Source organism: Pseudochaenichthys georgianus, chromosome 14 (genome assembly GCF_902827115.2).
Source record: "Pseudochaenichthys georgianus chromosome 14, fPseGeo1.2, whole genome shotgun sequence".
Taxonomy (NCBI): domain Eukaryota; kingdom Metazoa; phylum Chordata; class Actinopteri; order Perciformes; family Channichthyidae; genus Pseudochaenichthys; species Pseudochaenichthys georgianus.
Window position 1 is genome coordinate 34,621,737 of NC_047516.1, and position 27,323 is coordinate 34,649,059.

At 41.0% G+C, this 27,323-nt stretch overlaps 1 protein-coding gene and 1 long non-coding RNA gene across 3 annotated transcripts in view; one reads left to right on the plus strand and one right to left on the minus strand.

Moving 5' to 3' along the window:
• The window catches only part of dscama (Down syndrome cell adhesion molecule a), a 106,087-nt gene extending 90,615 nt beyond the window's left edge, over window positions 1-15,472 (plus strand). The window contains exons 19-33 of one of the 2 annotated variants that reach the window (XM_034099912.1): window positions 2,039-2,194; window positions 2,530-2,663; window positions 3,531-3,684; window positions 6,184-6,301; window positions 6,387-6,550; window positions 7,245-7,343; window positions 7,444-7,632; window positions 8,297-8,587; window positions 9,715-9,891; window positions 9,978-10,008; window positions 10,121-10,236; window positions 10,314-10,472; window positions 11,485-11,682; window positions 12,542-12,844; window positions 13,514-15,472. In XM_034099912.1, coding sequence (XP_033955803.1) covers window positions 2,039-2,194; window positions 2,530-2,663; window positions 3,531-3,684; window positions 6,184-6,301; window positions 6,387-6,550; window positions 7,245-7,343; window positions 7,444-7,632; window positions 8,297-8,587; window positions 9,715-9,891; window positions 9,978-10,008; window positions 10,121-10,236; window positions 10,314-10,472; window positions 11,485-11,682; window positions 12,542-12,844; window positions 13,514-13,893 — 2,669 coding nt within the window. In that variant the 3' untranslated portion in view covers window positions 13,894-15,472. The remainder of the gene's footprint in view (window positions 1-2,038; window positions 2,195-2,529; window positions 2,664-3,530; window positions 3,685-6,183; window positions 6,302-6,386; window positions 6,551-7,244; window positions 7,344-7,443; window positions 7,633-8,296; window positions 8,588-9,714; window positions 9,892-9,977; window positions 10,009-10,120; window positions 10,237-10,313; window positions 10,473-11,484; window positions 11,683-12,541; window positions 12,845-13,513) is intronic. The other variant, XM_034099913.1, reaches the window with a different exon arrangement.
• Window positions 15,473-23,228: 7,756 nt separating this feature from the next.
• LOC117458818 (uncharacterized) overlaps window positions 23,229-27,323 on the minus strand; it is a 61,482-nt gene continuing 57,387 nt past the window's right edge. The window contains exon 4 of the long non-coding RNA XR_004553452.2: window positions 23,229-24,377. This is a non-coding gene — a long non-coding RNA (uncharacterized lncRNA). The remainder of the gene's footprint in view (window positions 24,378-27,323) is intronic.

The following is a 27,323-nucleotide window of genomic DNA, read 5'->3' on the forward strand; positions in this document are numbered from 1 at the left end:
AAGCTCTGCTGCAACACAGCAGCAAAGACAGCAGGGAAGAAGGACGTGCACAATGCTGGATTTAAAACTCAAAAACATATTCTCTGAGAGAGAAATCCCCCTGACCTACCTACACTTCAAAGATAGACTATGCATTTTGTCATGCTAATGAAACCACTACTTTCACAGGGCCTCTTTAAGTGCACTGGAGCAACCAGAGCTAAGCTGCTCACTCTCTACAGGGAGACACCCTGCATACATGTATGTCAGGGCAACATGAGAAACATATAGTATAAGACAACATTAGGCCAATCATTGTAACTACAAAACCAACACTAAAATACTAGAATAGATCATATTATATGGTCAAATATTGCTTTCCAAAAATGTTTTAAATGGAAATAGTTTTCTCACCAGAAATGCAATTGTTTTTGTATTATTAATGAATGTAGAAAACCACATTGGATTCCAATAGATCACATTCGCTTGTTTGCTGAGGTAATATGACTCAGTATTGTATCTATACAATGTGCTGTGCTGCAGACAAAAGTTATGAGCTAAAAACAACGCAAATGCAATCTTTATTTATTTAATTAATTACGATTATCTACTATGCTTAAGAGTAGTTATATTGTTTAGTTATCCAGGTGTATTCTGGGTACTTCTGAGTAACTGGCCAAGTCTGTATGGTCCTGCTGAAGTCAGAGCGCATGATGTCACAGGCCGACCGTGTGTCCGAGTGATCGGTTGTGACAGCACGATTACCTTTGACCCCGCTCTGTCACATCATGTCGGCACAACGTGAGAGTCTGCACGGAAACAGTGTGCAGCTTGTGGTCACATGTTGATGTTGTTTATAAATGGCTTGTATTCTATGTAAAGATAATAAAAACTATGACCTGGTAATTCAAATCAGAATAAAAAATCCTTTATTTGTCCCACAGCGTGGAATTGTACAGAAATGGAACAGTGAAGAAAATTAAAATAAACGAGTAGATTAACATTAAGTAAGACGTATATTAAAATGCAAATAGAACAAGTACATGCAAGGTGTCAACATAAGTAGCAGCATTATAAGAGTTAGTGAACATATCAGAATCAAAAGTACTTCATTATTAAATTAAAGTAAAATTGGTCAATTGAAAAAGGATATAAAAAACAGTGAACGAGCATCAAGTACTAAGATTATTATATCTTAAACAGACATTGCACTGTGGTGTTTAGAAAAGTGTTGTCACAGTGTTGCAGCCAACAAAGTTACACTTTAAAAGTATATGTTGCACAATAGAGGCAAGTTTATTTGATTTATATAGTCAACACTTCACATGTATCCTCTTAACATGCATCTCTTCAAATCGGACTGTTTACTATTATATCTCAGAATGTAGCCGTATATCAGTATGACCCGATATCATGTCCCTGAGCAGCAGAGGGGGGTGCAGGGAGAGTGTCCCTGGCCAGCAGAGGGGGGTGCAGGGAGAGTGTCCCTGACCAGCAGAGGGGGGTGCAGGGAGAGTGTCCCTGACCAGCAGAGGGGGGTGCAGGGAGAGTGTCCCTGGCCAGCAGAGGGGGGTGCAGGGAGAGTGTCCCTGGCCAGCAGAGGGGGGTGCAGGGAGAGTGTCCCTGACCAGCAGAGGGGGGTGCAGGGAGAGTGTCCCTGGCCAGCAGAGGGGGGTGCAGGGAGAGTGTCCCTGGCCAGCAGAGGGGGGTGCAGGGAGAGTGTCCCTGACCAGCAGAGGGGGGTGCAGGGAGAGTGTCCCTGGCCAGCAGAGGGGGGTGCAGGGAGAGTGTCCCTGACCAGCAGAGGGGGGTGCAGGGAGAGTGTCACAGGGCATCAGTGCTCATGGGTCTTTTTCAGACAGTTACGCTGTTGTTATATCAGAGTTACACTGAATGATTTCAGACGTGTGCTGAAAGCGGTATTTGAGTGTGCTGCTACACACACAGGTGTGCTACTTGCATTCATGTCATAAGAAACCTGAAGTTGAAAATACCTTTGACCTGAGGTGTTCTGTCTAATTCTTACGTAACTCTCTCCGTCCTTTTCCCCGTCCATCAGAGCTGGGAGAGATCAGGAACGTGACCACCTCTAAGCCCTCTCTGGAGCTGGACGGACTGGAGAAGTACACCAACTACAGCATCCAGGTGCTGACCTTCACCAGAGCGGGAGACGGAGTGCGCAGTGAGCAGATCTACACCCGCACCAAGGAGGACGGTAAGAAGATGATGTTCTCTCCAGAACACTGCTGAACTGTGAGGCGCTGCTAACTGGCCTGCATACATTTCTACATTTCTCTTAGTATGAGAATTGTCCGCTTCGCCACATTGATAATAGTTCCTGCAGGTAATGATCCCCTTTGGTAAAAACAAGAGGAGAAAGCTGCAGGGTCTTTAATAAACCGATTAGGCGGAGCGCTCTTAATGTAACTTATATGCAGTCCCGTAAAAAATGAAATGTGCCATCTGTTATCTCGCTAAATGATAATCAGTGGATAAATGATGTTAGCCTGGTGTGGGGAATATATCAACGCGATGTTTATCTCCCCTCAGTCCCCGGGCCTCCGGCGGGGGTGAAGGCAGCAGCTGCTTCTAACTCCGTGGTGTTTGTGTCCTGGCTTCCTCCTCTCAAAGTGAACGGCATCATCAGGAAATACACCGTGTTCTGCTCCAACCCACACCCCACGGTATGTCAACGTTTTCAAAAACATGGAATGAGATATTCAATACTTTGCAAGTATTACAATTCCTTGAATTAAATCTATGAGCACATTTAGCATGTTCGACGAGTTGAATTGAAAAAGAACTGATCATGTATTGGTCACTCAGCGTTCTGCAGCGTTACAGTGTCTTTCAGATCCTTGTCTTGTTTTTTCAGCCCACTTTAAACTAGCATTCAGCACCGAGCAGCAGGGGGCAGGCTAGGGAGCAGCCAGGGAGCATTGGGAGCATATACAGCTAAAGAGCCAGGACTCAGAATCATTTCTGATTCCAGGGAGAATTTTCTTTTTGTGACAGTGGCTCAACTTTAGATTAGAAAACATATATTTAAAAAGTAGGAATGTGCAATCAAAACATGTGTTATATTATATTAACATAAAATGGCCTATAATCAAAAACATTTCAAACATGTGTATACATATAAGATTGTTAAAATACAAATATGCACATTGTACTACAATACATCACATAATCAAATACAGTATTTACAGTGTTGTATTAGTATTCATAAGATATAAATGCTATTAGTCCAGTGTCAGTATTCCAGTAATGCTGGGTGAGTTCAGAGGTGAGTTCAACCACAAAGTTAGCAAGATACATTCACTAAAAACAGAATTAAATTGCCAATTGGTGTTTGTCTTAGTAACAGTAAAGCTCTCTATCACACAGATATATCATTCTAATAATACGTATCTGTGAGGATTTCATAGTTTTATGGTATCTGTTTATAGTATATAATATCACCAGGCTTATTCTTTAGCATTCATTAGTTAGTTGAATAGTCCTTTCAGTATTTCAAGTGAATGGAACATATGATGAATGTGTCCCCACAGGTGAGCAGTGAGTTCGAGGCGGCTCCCGATGTGTTCTTCTACCGCATCCCCAACCTGAGCAGGAACCGTCAGTACAGCATCTGGGTGGTGGCCGTCACCGCCGCCGGCCGGGGGAACGCCAGTGACATCATCACTGTCAAACCCATGGCTGAGGGTAGGTGCTCCTCGGTGGCGCAGTACCAGGCGGAATAAAGTGCTCTACTGTGTACCAAATGTGATGTACATGCAAATTGATTTATGGGCAAATGAAAAGTAAGTGCATTGAGGTTTATGTCGGCAAGAAGAAGATGCACACTGTGTCCTTGGGATGCATCTTTTTGGGAATCTTTCAAATTCCAAAGGTTTTATTGTCATATGCACAATAGTCACAGCGCAACATACAACATTCCTAAGACACAAAGAAATAAGGAAGTAAAAAAGTGCAATAAATTGCCGGAGATAATATATCAGGATGAAGCTCAAGGAGTAAGTTAATGAAAGCATGTGGGTTCTAACATGTAAAGTGTATCATGTTATTGCAGTAGTCCCAATTCTTAACTGTTTATAATATTTGCTCCAGCTTCTCTCACCACACCTCATTTCCCCCATGTGGGTGTGTGACAGTAGCTTTGTCCTAGTATCTGGACAGGTGAGAGCATCCGTTTAATGTGATGACCCTGAGTCTGACCCTGTTAACACTGACATGCTTGGTGAGAGCTGATAAGCTGATTGAATATGCTGATAGACACCATGGCCTCCTATCAGCAGCCTGTCGCAGGGCTAGGTGATGGATGTCCCGCCTCCCCTGCTCCCCTCCTCAGATGGAGACTGTAACCCTGACTGTAGATTGAGCAATAATACTAGAACACACAAAGACAAGGTTTATTGAAAGCCTTGTTCAAGGAAAACTGAGGATGAAGTGTGCAGTCACATGGCCTCCATCTGTTCTGAAACATTCTCTGGCCGTATCTATCCTAAACAGGGCAAGCAATAAAGACGAGGCATTTTGATGACTCCTCAAAACCCTGGACATACAGTGGGGCAAACAAGTATTTAGTCAGCCACCAATTGTGCAAGTTCTCCCACTTAAAAAGATGAGAGAGGCCTGTAATTTTCATCCTAGGTATACCTCAACTATGAGAGACATAATGAGAAAAAAAAAAATCCAGAAAATCACATTGTCTGATTTTTAAAGAATTTATTTGCAAATTATGGTGAAAAATAAGTATTTGCTCAATAACAAAAGTTCATCTCAATACTTTGTTATATACCCTTTGTTGGCAATGACAGAGGTCAAACGTTTTCTGTAAGTCTTCACAAGGTTTTCACACACTGTTGCTGGTATTTTGGCCCATTCCTCCATGCAGATCTCCTCTAGAGCAGTGATGTTTTGGGGCTGTCGCTGGGCAACACGGACTTTCAACTCCCTCCAAAGATTTTCTATGGGGTTGAGATCTGGAGACTGGCTAGGCCACTCCAGGACCTTGAAATGCTTCTTACGAAGCCACTCCTACGTTGCCCGGGTGGTGTGTTTGGGATCATTGTCATGCTGAAAGACCCAGCCACGTTTCATCTTCAATGCCCTTGCTGATGGAAGGAGGTTGTCACTCAAAATCTCACGATACATGGCCCCATTCATTCTTTCCTTTACACGGATCAGTCGTCCTGGTCCCTTTTCAGAAAAACAGCCCCAAAGCATGATGTTTCCACCCCCATGTTTCACAGTAGGTATGGTGTTCTTTGGATGCAACTCAGCATTCTTTCTCCTCCAAACACGTCAAGTTGAGTTTTTACCAAAAAGTTCTATTTTGGTTTCATCTGACCAGATGACATTCTCCCAATCCTCTTCTGGATCATCTAAATGCTCTCTAGCAAACTTCAGACGGGCCTGGACATGTACTGGCTTAAGCAGGGGGACACGTCTGGCACTGCAGGATTTGAGTCCCTGGCTGGCGGCGTAGTGTGTTACTGATGGTAGCCTTTGTTACTTTGGTCCCAGCTCTCTGCAGGTCATTGACTCGGTCCCCCGTGTGGTTCTGGGATCTTTGCTCACCGTTCTTGTGATCATTTTGACCCCACGGGGTGGGGTTGTCTCTGGTGTCCTTTGGCAGCTCTTTGGTCTTGGCCATAGTGGAGTTTGGAGTGTGACTGTTCGAGGTTGTGGACAGGTGTCTTTTATACTGATAACGAGTTCAAACAGGTGCCATTAATACAGTTACCGAGTGGAGGACAGAGGAGGCTCTTAAAGAAGAAGTTACAGGTCTGTGAGAGCCTGAGATCTTGTTTGTTTGTAGGTGACCGAATACTTATTTTACCGAGGAATTGACCAATTCATTCATTAAAAATCCTACAAAGTGATTTCCTGGATTCTTTCCTCCCATGCTGTCTCTCATAGTTGAAGTGTATCTAGGATGAACATTACAGGCCTCTCATCTTTTTAAGTGGGAGAACTTGCACAATTGGTGGCTGACTAAATACTTTTTTGCCCCACTAAATAAGTATATATAAAGTCTAAAGTTTGAATAGATTCATTTATGTATATACTTGTAGAAAGGAATGACTGAACAGTGACTCTGTGAGAGATGAAATGAAAGGATAGTGCTTTGTGAAATCTTTTGAAACACATTTGTTTCTGCATGTCCTCTGATGCTGAAGTGTGTGTGTATTTGTGCAGCTCCGGCTCGGATCCTGACCTTCAACAGGACAGTCACCACCCCCTGGATGAGGGACATCGTGCTGCCGTGTAAAGCGGTGGGAGATCCATCTCCAACCATCAAGTGGCTGAAGGAGATGTGAGTACAGTGATGTAAAGGATAACAACATCCTCACAAATGTGTCTCTTCAAAGATATGAATTCTAAACACATATATGTTTTAGCAACGGAACCCCAGCACCTGTTGTGATTGACAGCCGGCGCAGCGTCCATGGTAACGGCAGCCTCGTTATTCGCACGGTGAAAGCAGAGGATTCTGGGAACTACACTTGCGTTGCCAGTAACAGCTTCGGTTCAGAAAAGATCATCCTCAACCTGCAGGTCCAAGGTGAGACGCTCAGATTCAGAATACTTTATTGTCCATTAAATTGACATCAAGTGGAAAATGTGTCTTTGGTACCGGCAAATAAAACAACACAGCAAAACATACATTTCACACATGATACACACAAAATATATATATTGCATCTTGAAGTCTAAATGTGACTAAGGGGTCATAATAATAGTGCCAAGTGGATTGTTCTTCCACTGGCGTGTAGTCGGTCAAAGAGGCCCTATCGTGCTTTTTGGAGTTTCCCTTCCTTTCCTTTCCTTTATGTGTTCTATAGCTTAGATCAATCATGAACATAAGGACATCACTACGTCACACGCTCGCTTCTATTGGCTAACGTTCCTACACATTAGGCTGATAGGTGATAATGATAGGCTAAGCGGCTGGACAACTCTAAGTGGTTTGCCAGCTAACCAATCAGAGCAGACTGGGCTCTGGTTTCAGACAGAGGGTGAAAAGAGGCAGTATGAGAAAAATAAAGACCTTTCTGAATTGAACTTGTGGTGGACAATTCAATTCTACACATAGCTTTCAGTTGAGACAAATCCTTATAGCCATCTTGGATTTCTGAGTGGCTAACAGAGTAACCTCCATGGAGTATTTGTGCCAATTGTAGTGCTTGTATCCACTTATATATATTCAGTTATCTGCAGCACTATTATAATCACTCATGTTTGGGTCTCTCCTTCAGTTCCACCGGACCAGCCTCGCCTCACAGTAACGAAGACAACCACCACGTCAATAACCCTCTCCTGGATCCCTGGGGACAACGGAGGCAGCTCCATCAGAGGTCAGACCGACACGACCTGCAGGAGTTTTAGTGTTTACCTTTCTGTGGATTTCTCCTGGCTGTGCATTAACACTCATTTCCCCACACGCCTCCCCTCCAGGCTACATCCTGCAGTACTCGGAGGATAACAGCGAGCAGTGGGGGAACTTTCCCATCAGCCCCAGTGAGCGCTCCTACAGACTGGAGAACCTCAAGTGTGGAACCTGGTACAAGTTCACACTCACTGCCCAGAATGCAGTGGGGCCAGGGCGCATCAGTGAGATCATTGAAGCAAAGACTCATGGGAAAGGTATGAAGAAATAACTCACAATGTTATGTTTGATCATTTAGAGGTGGGATTTAACTGAGGTCTTTTATATAACTTTATAAATAGTGGGGATTGCATATTTTAATAATATGGGATTGCAGTATTTTTTAATGAAAAAACTTTCCAGTCTTTATTTTTTGCCATAGATTATCTCAGACTTACTTCTCAGTAGTAACTTATAGTCAAGTGATAAATACTTAAGGCCTGTTATATAAATCAACTATGATGTAATAAATTCATTTCTTTAATCACACTTGACTTTTTCCCCTTCCTAACAATGTAAAAGTCAATGTTACTTGGTCAAATTAAATGTTACAAATAAATGGGAATTGTCAGACAATTGTGATGGGCTTTTATTATCACAAACGAATCTAGGTATTAATCAACATCAAATGAACAGAACTATTTTGATGATCCAATTTCTTTGAAGAAAAAATGCTCAACAGCTTTAGCTTCAATTTAAGTTCCAAAAAGTTTGATATTTTTTTCTTCTACAATAGTCAATCACTCTTTGAGTTGTTTGTTAGACAAAAAGGCATTTAAAGACAGCTTAACTGAGACACGTGTGAGGCCTTTTGTTTTAGAGCAAAGTCTGAAGGTAGGAGACAGAAGGCAGACGGCTGATGCCCTGTTCTCCTCTCCACAGAGCCTCAGTACTCTAAAGAGCAGGAGCTGTTCACCAGCATCAACGCCACGCGGGTGAAGCTCAACCTGAACGGCTGGAACAACGGTGGCTGCCCCATCACCTCCTTCACCCTGGAGTACCGACCGATGGACGCGCCCTCCTGGACCACGGCGCAGCGCACCTCCCTCACCAAGAGCTACATCCTGTACGACCTGCAGGAGGCCAGCTGGTACGAGCTGCAGATGAAGGTCTACAACAGCGCCGGATACGCCGAGAAGAGAGTCAAGTTTTCAACTCTCAGCTACGATGGCAGTAAGTGAACAGAATAGCGGGGGATAATACGAAGCATTGAAATATCCTGTCTGTAGAGCAGGGACCTGCAGCTGCATGATCCACAGAACACTGACACTAGAACTGGAGAGACTCTTTGAGGTACCTGCAGCACACCGAGTCTCTCTCAGTAGTCGTTTGAGGCAAAGAGAAGTGCCAACAGCACAGCGAGGATGCAGTGGAATAGTACAAATCATTTCTAGCACTGTGCCTATAAAGAAAAGCGCAAAAGAAAAAACGTATTACAGTAAGTGAAGAACATTAAAGTTGACTTTATCTGATTATGTTATACTAGTAGCGTCACGTTCATAGTTTCTACTTTTAGTTTAACATTTTATTAAAAGATCAAAACATATAAGCACTTTGACAGGATGCGAATACGTTGTAAAATGCTAACTTACATGACCTGCATGTGTGGGTCCCGATCAGCTGTTTCCGTGAACAGCTGAAGGGTGTGTCACTTTAAATATTGCGGCCATGAGACTTGGAGGATAGCATGATCTCCTGTTGTTTCATAAAGGCTGGTCCAGGCAAGCCTATGCTACGGGAGATGTCGCATTGAGGATCCTTTCCTATTGTCCAGAGAATTGACTTGGGTCCACCCGAGAGTTTTCCAACTCCTTCACTCACATCCTGGAGGTGAAGACACCATCAACCTGAGCATGTAGCTGGACAGCATTATTTACTTTGCATGGACTGTAAGTGCAGGTTGGCAAAGTAAAAGAATCCTGAAAGAGGTCATGATGATATTAACAGAGCACAGCTTTGGTGGAACACTGTACGAGATTACTTTGGAAAACAATTCTAAACTTGTTTCCATCCTTTGCCATGAATGGTTAGGATTCAGGAAGTGAAAATGATGTCTTCAGCACATGGGTAGATCATTATTACATTACATTGCATTTAGCTGACGCTTTTATCCAAAGCGACGTACAATAAGTACATTCGACCAGGAAGACACAACCTTGAAGAAAACAGAATCATAAAGTACATCAGGTTTCATAGAGCCAAGTATTCAAGTGCTACTCAACTGGCTTTAGAGAAGCCAGTCCTTTATTAGTATATAAGTGCTTTGTTATCATCACACATATCTTGTGACGTCTGCACAGGTACGATCGCACCTCTGGTGAAGGCCCCCAACGTAAGTGAGGACCACTCTGGAGGCGGCGAGGGCTTAAAGATGATGGTGACTATTTCCTGTGTGTTGGTGGGCATCGTTGTAATCTTCATCGGGCTGCTGGTGCTGAGGAGGAGGAGGAGGGAGCAGAGGCTGAAGAGGCTCAGAGGTGAGAGGTCGTCCAGCATGACACATGTAAGCCTCTACTCTTTAATGTAAAACGTAAAATGACTGTCTTCTCTCTTTGTTTTTCAGATGCCAAAAGTTTGGCTGAGATGCTAATGAGGTAAGAGCTTTCCAGACCCTAAACTCACACGGACACATCACTGTCAACTCAGAAGAATTCATTACGACAATTGATTCTGATAATGAGTGTTTTCTTGTGTTGCGCTGAGCAGTAAAAACACACGTCCAGCAGAGCCAGTCAACAAGCAGCAACAGACGCTCCGCATGCACATCGACATCCCCAGAGCCCAGCTGCTGATCGAGGAGAGGGACACCATGGAGACTGTCGGTACGTTCTGCTGACACAGCACAGACTGCACTGGGTCCTGGTTATTGTTGTGCTGAGCTTGTGTTTGTGTCCCGCAGACGACAGGTCCACCGTGTTACTGACCGATAACGACTTCGGGGAGACCCAGAAACAGAAGTCCTCCACAGTCACTCACACGGTCCACTACCAGTCCCTGTCCCAGGCCACCGGCCCCCTGGTGGACGTGTCTGACGCCAGACCAGGAACCAGTAAGTCCAGTACGAAAGATTTTTAACTCCATAACACATCAGATATATCAGCGACCACATCATAACAATGTGTGGGTTAAGGATAATCAACGGAGCCGTTGGATGCACGTACACATGCAAAGGAAAGTGGTGGAGAAAAATGAGGTGTGTCATCGTTCAATCTGGTCTGGTAGACGTACTGAAGACAGAAGGACACTTATTGGGAGATAAGTAGGGAAGGAGAGATCTAGTAATGGAGGAATGTAGTTAGGGAGGGATGTAAGGTTGGAGGAATGAAGGGAGTAAGGGAGGGATGAAGGGCAGCTTAGCCAGAATGACTTTATAAATGAACTAGTAGTGATAGCTGAGCCTAGTACAGGTGGTAAATGCTGAGTGGCTCTACAATAGTAACGTTCATGTTCCCTTGTAGAGAGCGATGAGCTGTGTGCATGAGCCTGTGTGCAAGCACTCTACATTCACACGATAAGTGATTCAACCTCATTCCACCTAAAGCCTCTAACTTCAACCCATTCCAGTGGATGTAAAAGTGTCATAAAAAGGAACGTGTGAGCTTTCATATGGAGGGAATGATTGTTATTATTCATGTGTTCCTCCATATATTTATCATATTGGACACTTCATGGTATTTCATCCAGCCTCTATACATTTATATATCAAACTATACTTTTCCTATTATGACAGTTGTCTGCCGTTAAAGACCCAGGTGGGACTTGAACCCACAATCCCAAGCTTCCGAGGCTGATGGTCCGTTCGGCCACTGGGCCATACATTGCATGTTAAAATATGTGCAAGTAGTGCCTTGTGGGTCCAGATATGATAGTTGATGTTTGGTAAATGTGGTGTTAGATGAATGTGTTTCTAGATAGTGAGGCAGCTGTGCAAACTCATTCAAAAGACATTTTCTTCAAGACAAGGGAATGAAAGAGACTCTTCCCCGCATCACTCATTTATCTTTCCTTAAGTTAAGTCATATCCTTCCCATGAGCCTCACCAGCACGCTGCGTTCCCTCCTCCCTCTCAGACCCTACGGCCCGCCGCACAGCCAAAGCTGGCCCGGCCGCTCGCAACCGCTACGCCAGCCAGTGGACCCTGAACCGCCCCCACCCCCCAGTCTCCTCCCACACTCTCAGCACTGACTGGAGGCTGCCCACCCCCAGAGTGGCAGGCTCTGTGGACAAGGAGAGTGACAGCTACAGCGTCAGCCCATCTCAGGACACAGGTGAGCCAAATATCCGTGTGACACTACCAGAGGTGGCAAGTAACTAAGTACATCTACTCAAGTACTGTACTAAGTAGTACTTGTAGGTACATTAGTATCTCCATTGTCTGCATTCTGTATTCTACCCCACTACAATTCAGAGGTTAATCATGTCCTTTTACTCCACTACATATATTAGATACCTTTAATTACTTTGCAGATATGGATTAATGATACAAAACATCATCAACACTTAAATAAGACTTTAGTTACACCTGGGCTAAACTCACAAACTACTCAGCAGTAAATCAAATAATAATGAGATGGGCTCCACCTTTACCAGCTATGATAAACATTTATTAATGCATTCATAATTATATTCAAAACATATGATATCAATCTGTATAATGATTCCTTTTACTTTTGGTACTTTTACTATATGTTGATGCTGATACTTTTGTGCAATGAAAACAACTGAAATGTTGACTTTAATTAAATGTATTCAGTTATCACATTTCACATAACTGTATCAGGTTAGTTGAAAGCAATAATATTAAGTTGAACCTAATATTTTGTTTTTATTAAACTTAATATTATTGCTTTCAACTAACCTGATACAGTTATGTGAAATATGTACCAGTTTGTTCAGTGTACTTTTACTTGAGTAAGATTTTTAATGCAGGACTTTTACTTGTAACAGAGATTTACCACTCTCTGGTATTTCTACTTTGACTTAAGTACAATATCTGAGTACTTCTCCAACATCTGAACATTACTCATCATCTCTAACAACAAATCAGTACCAGCTGTCTGTCAAATTTCACATTAACTCTAACACTAACCCTGACACTAATCCCCCCTAACCCCGGCCCGTGTGCAGACCGCGCGCGGAGCAGCATGGTGTCCACAGAGAGCGCGTCCTCCACCTACGAGGAGCTGGCCAGAGCCTACGAGCACGCCAAGATGGAGGAGCAGCTACGCCACGCCAAGTTCACCATCACCGAATGCTTCATCTCTGACACTTCCTCAGAGCAGATGACGGCAGGCACCAACGACTACACCGACAGCCTGACCTCCAGCACACCGTCCGAATCAGGCATCTGCCGCTTCACTGCCTCCCCGCCCAAGCCTCAGGACGTCAGCCGGGTCATGAACATGGCCGCGCCCAAGGCCCACAGACCGGGTGAGGCCCCAGATCTGTCGGCCTGAACCCCGACCGCATGCTAACCGCCATTACAACTGGCCTCATTACACTGCTGATACACTAAAGCTTAACTTCCTGTGTAACATTAATACCCAATCATTAACTGGGACTCTAACGCCAACAGTGAATCAGAAAAAGTATTCAAACTGATGATAGTCTCAGTTGGGTCCAAGAATTGAAGAAAGTGGGAAGAATGACATTGAAAATGAATCTGAGTCAACAAAAATATTCAAACATTATTTTTCAAACTATAAAAATTGTATTTCTTTTGCCCATAATGGTTAATAAAAAGACTTCTACAAATGGAAGAAGAGAAAAAATGAAAACAAGCGTGGTGTTGTAAAAAAAGATGCATGACAAACTGCTAAGAGAAATCTTAGGGATTTTTAACTTTATTATAACATGACACAACTATTTTCTATTCACTCACATGCAATAAGTTTCGGTATAATCTGGTAATAGATTTTTCTAAAGCATTAGGGTATCATCCAGATGAATCGTGAGCGTTACCGCATTAACGCTGACAGCACTAGTTCTTACATTTCAGTTAATACATAAAACACAGATACGTTTAGCTGATGTTGGCCAGAAATGTGTGCATACTGTAATTGCTCTCTTTACCTGACTGATCTCTGTTTGGTCCTGCAGGGGGCGAGCTGGTTCACCTTCCTCCATACCTGCGCATGGACTTCCTGTTAAACCGAGGCATGTCCTGCTCGGGCTCCTCCAGGGGGACAGCGAGTGGGGAGCGGGCGGCCATGGGTCAGGCCTGTCTGGAGCCCCAGAAAAGCCGCTCTCTGAAGCGGCCCTCTCGCATGGCGCCCCCGACCCCTACAGAGGCCCCTCAGGCCAGCAGGGACCAGGCGGCCCAGTGGCAGCCTGGCTCCGCAGCCACGCTCCCCCACAGAGAGGGCTCGGAGCTGGCCCAGGCCGCCAAGCTCAGCACCTCCCAGGAGTCCCTGCTGGACTCGCGGGGACATCTCAAACAGAGCAGCAACCCCTACGCAAAGTCCTACACGCTGGTATAACAGCAGGGACCCGAGGGCAGGACTACGACTCGAACACTGGACTTAACACTCAAGTGCAGTAAACTGACCTTCACCACGCAGTTCTGTATATACGTCCACCCTCCTCCAAGAAGGGGGGGGGGTTACTTTTACTAATCTCCTTTTATTTATTTTAGAGCTTTCTTTTATTTCTTTTTTGTATTTCTTTTTTTTGTTTCACTTGAGAAAAAATGCACTCATCGGAAACGACTCCAGCCGGAGTTTTGCCAAACTAATTGAGGGAGCATTATTTATTCTTGAGTATTGTTAATTCTTTATAATTAATCAGTGATTATTAATTGTTAGTTGTCAGCTATTAATGATCATTAATTATCGATAACCAAATGATCTATTCTTAACATTAACACACAGTTTCATAAAAACCCGGACATCTTTTTTTTTCCTGGAGTGGAAGATGACGATTTGGAGTCATTTTTTTCCTATGGAATATCCTTCTGAAACACTGAACCAAACTCGGGAGAAATCTTTGAATGAAAGCAATTGACACCAGTCCAAACTTTTCAGCTGCTCTCAAATTGTTACTTTTTTTGAATAAAAAAAAAAAATCTATTTCCTATGGATGCATGGGGACTGACCAACTAAAAGACAATGAGGATTACGATTGTGGCTGGACGGCCCAGTCAGCATTTTGTCACACTATGAAATGATCCAATGTGAAGATTTATTATTCTTATTACTATAAATATATATATAAAAAGAGAAATCACTTTTATTTGTGGATATTACAGGGAATAATTGATTTGGTTAATAAAGTCCTTAGTCATGTTTGCACATATCTCGTTTTAATTAGGAAATGGAGTCTCTGTTGATCTTTCTCTGTGTCCCATTGTCTGATGGTGCAATATGAAACAAGATATGAAAAGTATATGAAAACTATTGCTCTATACTGTACTGTAATGATGAAAATAACTATGTTGTGAGTATACTTACAGGGCCGGACACACTCCAGCTATGTATTCAGGTGTAGTTTACCACTGCTTGTTTGGTGGTAAATGATGTTAGCTAGAATAGGGAGGGTTTAGAGAACTAATGGTTTGCACTTCACAACACCCCGACTCAAGTGTGTCCAGATAGATCCCCTTACTCTCAGTGCACTAGGTAGAGTCTTCATGGCTCTCACTCTCCTCAGTAGATTTACTGTCGCTGCATTGCAGTGACGCTCCTCTACAGGGAAAAAAAAAAACGTGAGACAATCCAGCAGAACCCCCCTTCAAACCAAACCTATAATGTCTATGGGAAATATCTGAAAAAAAAGAAGAAAAAAAGTGGATATACGTAAAGAATCTGTTTTTGTTCCTGTCTACCCTGGCCCGTTTCTGTTCTCTCTGTTTCTTTGAGTTAGTCTGAAGGGAGTTTGATCTAAAATGCTGTGAGGTCATTATGTCAGTTTCTATGATGAGTTTCTATGATTAACTGTCTTCATTATGATTATACATTTTAACGGAAAGAAAATGTCACTTTTTATTTTTAACATGAGTGTTCACCATGGTGGCACTGAAATAAAGAGAAACTAACACAAAGTTCAAATTTGGTTAATAAAATGGCTGTTCCCCAAAGTGTCCTCCACGGGTTTGACATGAGTGACTGTAGCGGTGGGGAGACCGAGCGAACACCCCCGACCCTCGCTTTGTTTCAGCACCAAAAGGAAGTCAGCAATGAAATGTTGTAATGTTGCTCATCTTCTGTGAATCTGCAGCCTCCGAGCCTGAGGTTTCCTTTCCTACTTATCCATCCTCTTACATCCACGTTTATCAGACTGCTGTTTGAAAAGAGCAATTTAGAAACGGCCTCTCTGTACAGATTACAGCCAGAGGTGTAAGAAGTACTAAATATCAAGTTAAAAGTAAAAGTAACAAAACCTAATTGTTCAAATGTAAGAGGTAGAATATCATTTAGTATATTTACTCAAGTGTTGTATTTTGCGGTGCTTGTAGTTCACATAAGTATTTTTGTTTTTGCTAAATTTTGGAAGCTGATATTGTAATTTGTACTCAACTACATTTAGCTGACAGCTTGAGTTACTTTACATATTCTTATTTTTTGTTTCTACAAAATAAACAAAACAAAAACGAATAAATAACTATTAACATTACGTTAAGATTTCCATCAGCAGTATACCAAATTATAAAAACTAGCTCCACCTTTACCAGCTGTGAGGAACACATTAATGCATCAATAATCCAGTAATTTAATTGTAATTTTGAAAAGTGCTATAATGCACAATAACTTGTACTTTTGATACATAAAGTATTTTTTTATTCTAATACTTTTGTACTTCTACGACAGTAAGATTTGTAATGCAGGACTGAGTTTATTTGCAATGTAGTATTGCTGCTTTTGCTTCAGTAAATTCATCTTAATTAAGTAAAAGAAGCCAAGTATATCATCATACACCTACATTACCAAAAGTAAAAGTACTAGTAAGGTGTAATAACCCATTTCGAAATTGTACATATAATAACATACCGTATTATGATTATTGATGGACTAATGTATTCATCACAGCTGGGGAATATTATATTATAATAATTCAATCAAAGTGTATCTATTGGGTGATTTAGCTAACAATCTGAATGAAGCTGTCAGATAAATGTAGTTTAAAAGGAGTAAAAATGACAATATTGGCTTCCAAAAATCAGTGTAGTAGAAGTCTGTTTACACCAAAGAGTGAAAAGGTTAAATTAGAATTAAATATCCAACCAGCTTTTTTGACATGACATAGAAGCACTTGGCCCCGACCCAGAAGTCACATCACAAGGGCTCCATCGACAAAAAAACAATGGGATTATTCCATTAGATTTCGGAATATTGCACAACAAAAGCAATGTGTAAAACACATGTGTATGATAATTACAAATGTAGTTTAGGAGTTCAGAAATAATCCAAAATACAATAAAATATTGCAATATGATTACAAATCCATTTTAATGTGATGTACTGCACTTTACAAACTGTGTACAGTATAATGGACACTAGCAGGTCACATCTGCTAACCATAACAAGTTGGTAGTAAGTGAATCAACTTGCACATCTCTACAGTTTTTACAATTTCTGTATGTGCGCAAGCTTGCATGCAACTGTGTGCGCTTGTACAGTTTACCTGTGTGGGGAAACATTGCAATGCACATCCAGCGGTTGTGTGTTTGTTTTTGCATACAATAGTCATGATAAGTTAATATTTACACAGAGACATTCACAAATACACTATCCTCAGACCACCCCAATCCCAGACCTCCAACTTCAAGAATCCCAGCCCCCCTTCCTCTTCACTTAATGACGGTGCAGTTTGTGACATGCAGGGAGACGCAGCTGACAGCGTCCTCACTTCACATCCTGCTTCTTTTTCTGGAACTTCCTGAACTGAGACTGGATGGCTACAGCGGCCTTCTCCGTCTCCGGGTTATCCATGTCGATGTCAAAGTCCTGGGGGAGGTTCTTCTTGTTCTTCTCATCTGTGCAGAGGAGAGGTGGGGGTGAGAAGATTGCAGGATGATATGTGGCATTAGCTTTCTGATCTCCAGAAGGGAGATTTCTAAACCTCAAACTATTAACATTCTTAGAAGAGAGCATATTTGAGCCTACTCTACTACTCTAAAAGATTTATAAGTGATGGTCTTCTATTTTTCATATCCTGTTAAAGGTGGGGTAGGTAAGTTTCACAAACCGGCTCGAGATACACTTGTTGTTATATTCCATGGAATGCTCTTAACATCCCGATAGCAATGAATATCTGAATCTGAAAAAATGTCATCTGTAGAAGCCGTGATACTGTAAAAAGTACAACCGATGGCCTACCTGCCTGTCAGCCTTCCATCGGGGCACACATTTATCTCGTGCCCTCATTGGTTGCGTTCGTGTGTGTTGGAGGAGGTGCTCTATAAGGAAGTGGCAGCTTTTCTCCGGTTGTGTATTTTCAAATTCTAACGATCTCGAGCCGGTTTCTCAAACTTACCTACCCCACCTTTAAAGGCTACTTCATGTGTTGTGCCACTGTTAGCATTGCTAACACATTAAAATGATCAACTTTAGCAGGTAAGCATTTTTCTTAGCACGTAGCTCAAGGAACTGCTTTCTATATTACATCATTTGTTTTGATCTCTTCCGAATCTTGTCAATATCCCATAATGAAACTTGAGGTATTTGAAATGGAGGGTAAACTCTGGAAAGGGAAGCCTAAAACGGAAATTATTTTAGATAAACTTAACTTGTTAAAAAGTTTTAAATGCATAACAAGAACATAGATCATTCATCTCAGACGAAAACAGGCTAACAGCTCTCCACAGTCTGATAGAGACAGGTAGAAAGTAATTATCTCTTTACAGTATCACTAGCAAACATATGCAACCTGATCTCACCAGAATGCGTGACTCCACCACGACTTCTTAACACCACAATGCGTGGTGGAGTCACGAACTTTGTTACATTTGTCGGCACCACGCAAACAACCCCAATGTAAAGTGAATGAGGCTCCTTTGTCGTGGTGCACACACGCATTTCTACAACGTCCCGCAGTGAGCTTTTATTCTATAAAACGTTTTTTTAAATCTACTTTATAGCTTGTAGTAACTCACGGGAGGCTTCTTTTATTTTATTTGTATTCATAATAATTTTTATTTTTCGTCAGAATGTAAAAATTACATTAGTTACGAATTTGTGTTCTCAAAAAACAATGCATTGTGTCTGATACAACTGTGATTTTTATTAAATTAGTTAGTTTTTAAGGAAGGCCAGAGCTTCAGCTGTGTCAAATAGATTGTTCCCTTTAGTTAACGTTATTTAAAAGATAATGATCATGTAATTACAAATGTAGTTTAGGAGTTCAGAAATAATCCAAAATACAATAAAATATTGCAATATGGTTACAAATCCATTTGAATGTGATGTACTGCACTTTACAAACTGTGTACAGTATAATGGACACTAGCAGTCACATCTGCTAACCATAACAAGTTGGTAGTAAGTGAATCAACTTGCACATCTCTACAGTTTTTACAATTTCTGTATGTGCGCAAGCTTGCATGCAACTGTGTGCGCTTGTACAGTTTACCTGTGTGGGGAAACATTGCAATGCACATCCAGCGGTTGTGTGTTTGTTTTTGCATATAATAGTCATGATAAGTTAATATTTACACAGAGACATTCACAAATACACTATCCTTAGACCACCCCAATCCCAGACCTCCAACTTCAAGAATCCCACCCCCTCTTCCTCTTCACTTAATGACAGTGCAGTTTGTGACATGCAGGGAGTTGTATTGTATTACGAGCGTCCATTCCCATTGGATAACGGAGAATTTTACACCCGGACGTAAGTATTCTCCTTACTGTCGATTGATTTGACAGATCGGGCATCAGAATACACCGGAAACTATTCTTTTACCGTTCTGTTTTAATTTCACAATAAAGTTAGTAGTCATATTTTGTTTTGATATTATTGTTTTTTATTAACTACTAGACGACTGGGTCATGTTAAGACCATCTTTTCTGTGTTGCTGTGGGGTTTTTCCATCGCTTTTGTGTTACAAATATCAAAACAATAACAAAATAATATTCGTCGTAAACTAAACCAGAAACAGCAGTATATTTTATTTTGTTAACACTGTAAACTTTACAGCTTTTTAACCCAAACCACCTACTGGTTAAAGCACGTTATTACACGTTTAGAGTAATTGCAATGCAGGAAGATTGTGTTGCTTTTTAACGACTGTTTAAAAAGCCTTTTTCTTAATGTCTTTCATTTTTGTAAAGCACTTTTGAATGTGTTATATTTTATGAAAACATTTAAATATTAAGAGTACATACAAAATAGTGGGAAAGTAGAAGGTCAATGATATAAATATAGAATATAAAATATCAAGAAGATACTCAAATGATATCTAGAATAAAACAGTTTAGTGCCTGATAGGAGGATGTGCTAACTAATAAGGCTTTATTTAAACATTAAGAATACTTTAGGTTAAGGTCTTCTTTTAAATAGGAAAAAAGCTTTGGGGGTATCTATCTACAGATACATATTAAGCCTGACAAAGTCTAAATTGCATGGTTTGTTTTGGAACTTGACAATCAACTTTCCTGCAATGTTAACTATGTTGAAGCACTTATTTTAACTGATATTATACACATTAATTATAATCTTATGTATGTAGATCAGGGGTGTCAAACTCAATTTAATCACGGGCCACATAAGCATTATGGCTGCACTCAAAGGGCCGGTTATAACTTATATATAAATATCTATATAAAATAATGTATTATATTACATTATTGCCTCTCCATTGGATTATTATCTGATAGGGTAATAACTTCATAATTAACTACGTCTGAAAGCAGAAGTCTGCAAGTCTCTTCAGTGAGAATGTCACAAAATGATTTAAAAGAAAAACTGGAAAAAAAGTGACATTTAAAAAAAATGTAACATTTAAAAAAAAGAGTCAAATTCTGAGAAAAGGGCACATTCTAAGAAAAAAAGCATATTTAGAAGAAATAAGTCTAATTTGAGATGCATTGTGGGACATGTAGTCTATGGGCAACGTGCTTCTGTAAATCATCATGTAACCGTATAATAAACATATTATATTCTTTGCAAGCCCTTGTGGGGCCACACAAAATGAAGTCACAGGCCGGATTTGGCCCCCGGGCCTTGAGTTTGACCCCCCTGATGTAGATAGTATAAGAAATGTGCAGAATACGACAGTGTAATGGTGGAAGTATACACACATATTGATAGATGTCTTGTAATGCACTGTTGAGGAACCTGTGACCCAAGTTTTTCATTCATTGCATAACTACACCGTAGTTGTGTATGATATGTCAATAAACCTTTGAAAATCTTGAAAGGGATGTGCAAAATAGCCATAATATACAGTCTTTAATTAACTATTAGTAGAGAATAACGAGTAATGAATATACTTTATTACTTGTTTCCATTCATGTCAATTGCAGATACATGTTTAGTCTTCTCAAGCACCAACTATCAAATATCTCTCCTGATTGTTGGCACTTGACAATCACCTTACCTGAATTTTACTCAGGTGTAACTAAAGTCTGATTTAAGGGTTGTTTATATTTCACATAATTAATCAGAATCTGCAAAGTAACTCAAATAAATGCAGTGGAGTAAAAATACCAGGTTAACCTCTGAATTGTAGTGGAGTAGAATTACAAAGTAACAATGAGCTGTCATGTGGGTATATATTAATGCTGCGCATTATGGACACAAGCGATTTTCACCCATTTATTAATTATATGTTTTACATTTGATAACACCAATGTGTTTAATAATGGCAACTTCTAATTGTGGGAAAAACGAAAACGTTCAGTAGAGACGTCCCATAGAACATTTTGCGAAACACAATAGCCAGCATGTGTAGTTCTGGAGGGGTGTTCGATTCCAGTTTTGGATAGTCTGGCGTGGTTTCGTTCCATTTCACACAGCTGTTTGACGCTCTGCGTAACCTTACGGGGACTGTAGTCCTAAACGATAGCTGGGGATTATGGGTAGTGTAGTTTCTTCGGCCATCCTAAACTCAGAAATTTTGACAATCGCAATGATGCTCGAAATGTCCCTTATAGGCCTACGTCTGTTTCCGGTTATTTTTATTTTGAAATTCAGTTCCTGACGGACACCAAAAAAGCCCGAGATTATGGAATTAAATCAATAAATAAAAGCAAGGATAATTGTGTGTTATTGGTGAGTAAATAACAGTGTGTTATTTTGAAAAGAATAACAAATTAGAAGGAACAAATATTTAAAAATACAGATTTCAGTATTCTGAGGCTCTGAGCCCCATTTATTTTCCTCACAGACGGCAACAAAAGTCCGAAATTCTACGATTTAAAATAAAAGCAATAATTGTGGCTTGATATTGAGTAAGAACATGTTTTTATGAACCACACAGCTTCCGGTCTTCCACGACCCGACCGGAGAAAAAGACGTGCTGCAGGCAGTAGAAATACATTGCTTTTAAAATCGTGTTATGCAACACGAAAAAAAGGGGCAAATCGTGTTGGTGAACACGAATCAATAGATTAAAAATCGTGTTGGTGAATACGAAATGCCGTGAGACTGGGTTGGTATCGCACGGCGGTGGAGCGGGGAGCCCGGAGTGCTCTGTTACAGGGCACTCTGTATTTTCGTATTGTGTCTTTTTACCATTAAAATCAGATTATTGTTATAACTTTTATGCCGGTGTTTTGAACTCCTTTTCTTATTGATCTGACCAGGCTCATCTAACGGACGGCGCGGAGCAGAGCTGGGCTTTAAGCCACCACAACTGTGTCTGCTCCTACACTACCGATTTTTAATACTAATGTAATCATCATCTTCACCACGATCATTTATGTTTATGTATTTATTAGCTGAAACTTTAACAAAATAAATAACTCAGTTTCCTCTCATCATTAACCCATGTTTGTATCATGGAGTTAACTCTGTGTGTTGCTGCTAGCATACATAACACCTGACGTGAAAACGTTCCTCGTGGACGGGGCTACAGAGCTGCTGGAAAGACAGTCCAACTCGGTGCATTCCTCCGTCTGGATCTGGAGCACTTTTGCTAAATGTTTAGACACATTGCTCGTGTTACCGCCCTTAAATGCTAAACTCTTATTGCACTTTTGGTAACGAGCATTTTCCACATCGAGACGGGTAAAGTTTAACCACACCTCGGAGCGCGTTCTCTCCGCCATCTCCTCCGTGTGTGTGTGTTGCTGCATGTAGCAGCTGCGTGTGTGTAAACTATGGAACCCTGGAGCCACAATTCGCGCATTTATTCGCGCGTAGTTTCGCGCGGATTAACGGGGAGGTCCGTTTATTCGCGCGAAACTACGCGCGAATAAACGGGGAGGTCCGTTTTATAAACGGGGAGGTCCGTTTGAGTTCAAAGTCTCAGTAACCAATCAGTGAAGAGCAAAACCAGACCAAAGCAATCTGTAGATGAAAAGTTCCTGACATCGTGAGGCTGTAAATTGTACGTTATTCCAGATTCAGGGGACTATGTATTAAATTGGCTTTCAATATAATAAATATATCAATCAATATAACCTGCCTTCATTGTCTTTTAAAATAAAATCGCCTTACCTTATCTTACTGAAGGGTATTTATGTCTCCTTAAATCACCTTTTAAAAGTACTTCTTATAACATGGCATGGTGTAACATATCAAAATGATCAGACTCTGGTCTTGCTAGAAATGCAATGTCACTCACCTTAGAGCCACTGTTTTATGAGATACTTAGCTTAGAAATCAGATTTTTGGAAAACACAGATGTACTCATGTCATCCATTTTATTTGGTGTTTCAGATTTGGTTTACCAACGTTTTTGGTTCACAAAAGTAGTGAAATATATGAATTACACTATAGGCCTATATAAATGTGTTGTTCATGTCTAAAATGAAAATGTGTAAATTAGAATTTGGAGTAAAATAGTTCCATTACTCTACTTTCACCACAGAAAAGTTACATCAGGACTGATTCATGACTTCATATTCCATACTGGGGTTCATGTGATGTGTACAAATACAAATTGAGCATTACAACTTTTTTTTTAAACCAACTATTTATGTTAACATAAGAAACTGTAAAATCTCAATATTTACAATACAGGGTTCATACACTTTTTCACCAGTGATTTTAAATGACTCTTTCATGTGGCTAGCATGCGGTACCTCGCCCATATTCGAATATGTTACAACACAGTTTGCATTTAGCACGTCTTGGGTCAATGTCTTTTGATAACCACAATTGGTACTTATTCTTTAGAAGCCATACATTGTTGAAACTGCACTTCCCTGGCATCTTTATATCAAATAGTAGCTCCTATAGACTAGAGGGCGTGATTGTAAACACCTCTCACCAGCGAAATACTGCCACAGTTGCCATTTTACGTTTCATTATACGATACAGTATTTATTATCATTATAGTATTACTATTTCGGCGATTAGATAACATATAAATTATATTTGATGCAACTTTAGTTATATTTCCATGACTTTTCAAAAACTTTGGGAAAAATATTACATTCCATGACTTTTCCAGGTTTTTAATGACCGTACGAACCCTGACAATATCGGAACTTTCTCAACCAATATTCATTATAAATGTAAAGACAGGGGGAGCAGTGCCATGGTCTTTGTCTGTCTTCCAAGACAGTGGGTCTGGCTGCTGTGTAGGTGATGGTGCATGTGCTGCTGGTGGCTGTGTCGGAGGGAGGGAAGTGTGCTAGGCGAGACTTCTTTGCTGGCTGGGTTGATCGTGATGGCTGTGGTGGAGGCCTTTGTACCGAGGTGTATCTTAATCTTGTGGCAGGCACAGATGGAGGCTGCTGTAGTGATGCTGGTCCTCTGGTCCTTGGTTGTGATGGCTCTAGTGAAGGCCCTTGAGCCACGGTAGATCTTGACCTGGGTGCAGGCACAGATGGAGGTTCTTGCTGCTAGGCCCAGGCAGCTGTGAAATGGGAAACAAATATAGGACAATAATTAGTACTAAGTTCATTAAAATATAAAGTTCAAGTGGAATGTTTCTCCCCTCTCTCTCTCTCTAACTATGTTTCACCCACACAATGAAAGTACACTATTACTGTAATATTTACCTATCTTCAAATGGATCCTTGTTGTTGTTGTATTCTCCAGGTTCTGATGCTCCATCTCCACTGCTGCTAGTGCTACAAGTCCGCTGTGCAGAGCTGCATATTGCATTCCATGACTTTTCCAGGTTTTTAATGACTGTACGAACCCTGACAATATCAGAACTTTCTCAACCAACTATTCATTATAAATGTAAAGACAGGGGGAGCAGTGCCATGGTCTTTGTCTGTCTTCCAAGACAGTGGGTCTGGCTGCTGTGTAGGTGGGGGTGATGGTGCATGGCAGGGCTCGAGCATAAGGACGTCCCGTCGTCGGAAAAAATAGTGTCGGGGAGGATAAAAAATAATTTTGGGACGAGAGTTAAAATAAAAATACCCTGCTAACTCTACTACAAACGGCGATGAAAATGAAACCGACTGCACGTTTTGTGTAGCACACAGTTATTAAACCTCCTTGTTAACATAAACACCATGATAAACACACACGCACAAAACAATTAGAAACCCGCGAAATACACACATGTTGCTACAGCTGTGCCGCTGACTGTAAGCCAGCCGCCCAGCTGGCTGTGCCCGTGAATTCCTGGCCCGGGTCTAGCTATGTACTGAGTGTGTGTATTTCGCGGGTTGAGTGATGTACAATGGCATCCCGTGGAGGAATTCTGAAATGTTTTACCATTACATCACAAAAATGCACAGCAGAACCAGACCCTGGAGCGCCGGCCTCTTTATTTACTTACTCCTCTTCATCCCCTATGAGAAATAAGGCTGAGAGGAGAACCCTCCATCGTATTTAGATATGACTCTTTGGAGTTTCTGTTATTATTGACACTGCTGCTTTAGTTGTTCTGACTGCTAAAATCATCTGTTATTCCTAATTTTAAAGCCGATATTCCGTGGGGTCCGGGGCTCGGATCCTTGACACCTTTTTCATACCTGATGAGTTTGCATCCCTGTATCTGTTATCACCGTATTATATACTGTAAATGAAAACGGCTTTAATCCCTCATGAAAGTCATAATATGGCATGTGGATTTATGTCCATTTTTGATTAGAAAACGAAATATGTCAGACATAGTTATTTTGATTGGCTAAATGTATTTTTACATTCTCAGTTAGCTTCAGGCCTCACTGAGGAGAAGTATTGAGGTAGAAAGCTGGTGAAGCCATTTCCTTATATTCTGTTTGCACAGATAATAAAGCTGGTTGGCAAGAAGGAAGTCATATTCATTCGACCACAACGCAGAGATACATAAATAGAGAAAACGGATATAATTTGTAAGTGAATTTATTAATGTGTTTAATAAATTCTGGCTAGGACAACCACACAAACGGCAGCAACTTTCCCTCTGCTTCATTCTTTTCTCCTGTTCAACAGGCTTATTATCTGATTACCAGCTCTACACAGCAGACTTGTAACACTAGCAAGAGTGGAGATGGAGCATCAGAACCTGGAGAATACAGCAGCAACAACAACAACAACAACAACAACAAGGATCCATTTGAAGATAGGTAAATGTAAATATTACAGTAATAGTGTACTTTCATTGTGTGGGTTTAGTTAAATAGGTTGTAAGAGAGAGAGAGAGACTCCTGTCCCACCTCCCCATTTTATTTTGAGTTGTGCATTGTTATTTGTGCTTGAGAAACATTCCACTTGAACTTTTTAATGAACTTAGTAATTATTGTCCTATATTTCTTTCCCATTTCACAGCTGCCTGGGCCTAGCAGCAAGAACCTCCATCTGTGCCTGCACCCAGGTCAAGATCTACCGTGGCTCAAGGGCCTTCACTAGAGCCATCACAACCAAGGACCAGAGGACCAGCATCACTACAGCAGCCTCCATCTGTGCCTGCCACAAGATTAAGATACACCTCGGTACAAAGGCCTCCACCACAGCCATCACGATCAACCCAGCCAGCAAAGAAGTCTCGCCTAGCACACTTCCCTCCCTCCGACACAGCCACCAGCAGCACATGCACCATCACCTACACAGCAGCCAGACCCACTGTCTTGGAAGACAGACAAAGACCATGGCACTGCTCCCCCTGTCTTTACATTTATAATGAATATTGGTTGAGAAAGTTCCGATATTGTCAGGGTTCGTACGGTCATTAAAAACCTGGAAAAGTCATGGAATGTAATATTTTTCCCAATGTTTTGGAAAAGTCATGGAAATATAACTAAAGTTGCATCAAATATAATTGATATGTTATCTAATCGCCGAAATAGTAATACTATAATGATAATAAATACTGTATCGTATAATGAAATGTAAAATGGCAACTGTGGCAGTATTTCGCTGGTGAGAGATGTTTACAATCACGCCCTCTAGTCTATAGGAGCTACTATTTGATATAAAGATGCCAGGGAAGTGCAGTTTCAACAATGTATGGCTTCTAAAGAATAAGTACCAATTGTGGTTATCAAAAGACATTGACCCAAGACGTGCTAAATGCAAACTGTGTAGTAACATAACATATTCAATATTTAGAATATGGGCGAGGCAGCGCATGCTAGCCACATGAAAGAGTCATTTTTTTGGTCGTGGAAAAGTAATTTAAAATCATTGGTGAAAAAGTATGAACCCTGTATTGTAAATATTGAGATGTTACTGTTTCTTATGTTAACATAAATAGTTGGTTAAAAAAAAAAAGTTGTAATGCTCAATTTGTATTTGTACACATCACATGAACCTCAGTATGGAGTATGAAGTCATGAATCAGTCCTGATGTAACTTTTCTGTGGTGAAAGTAGAGTGATGGAACTATTTTACTCCAAATTCTAATTTACACATTTTCATTTTA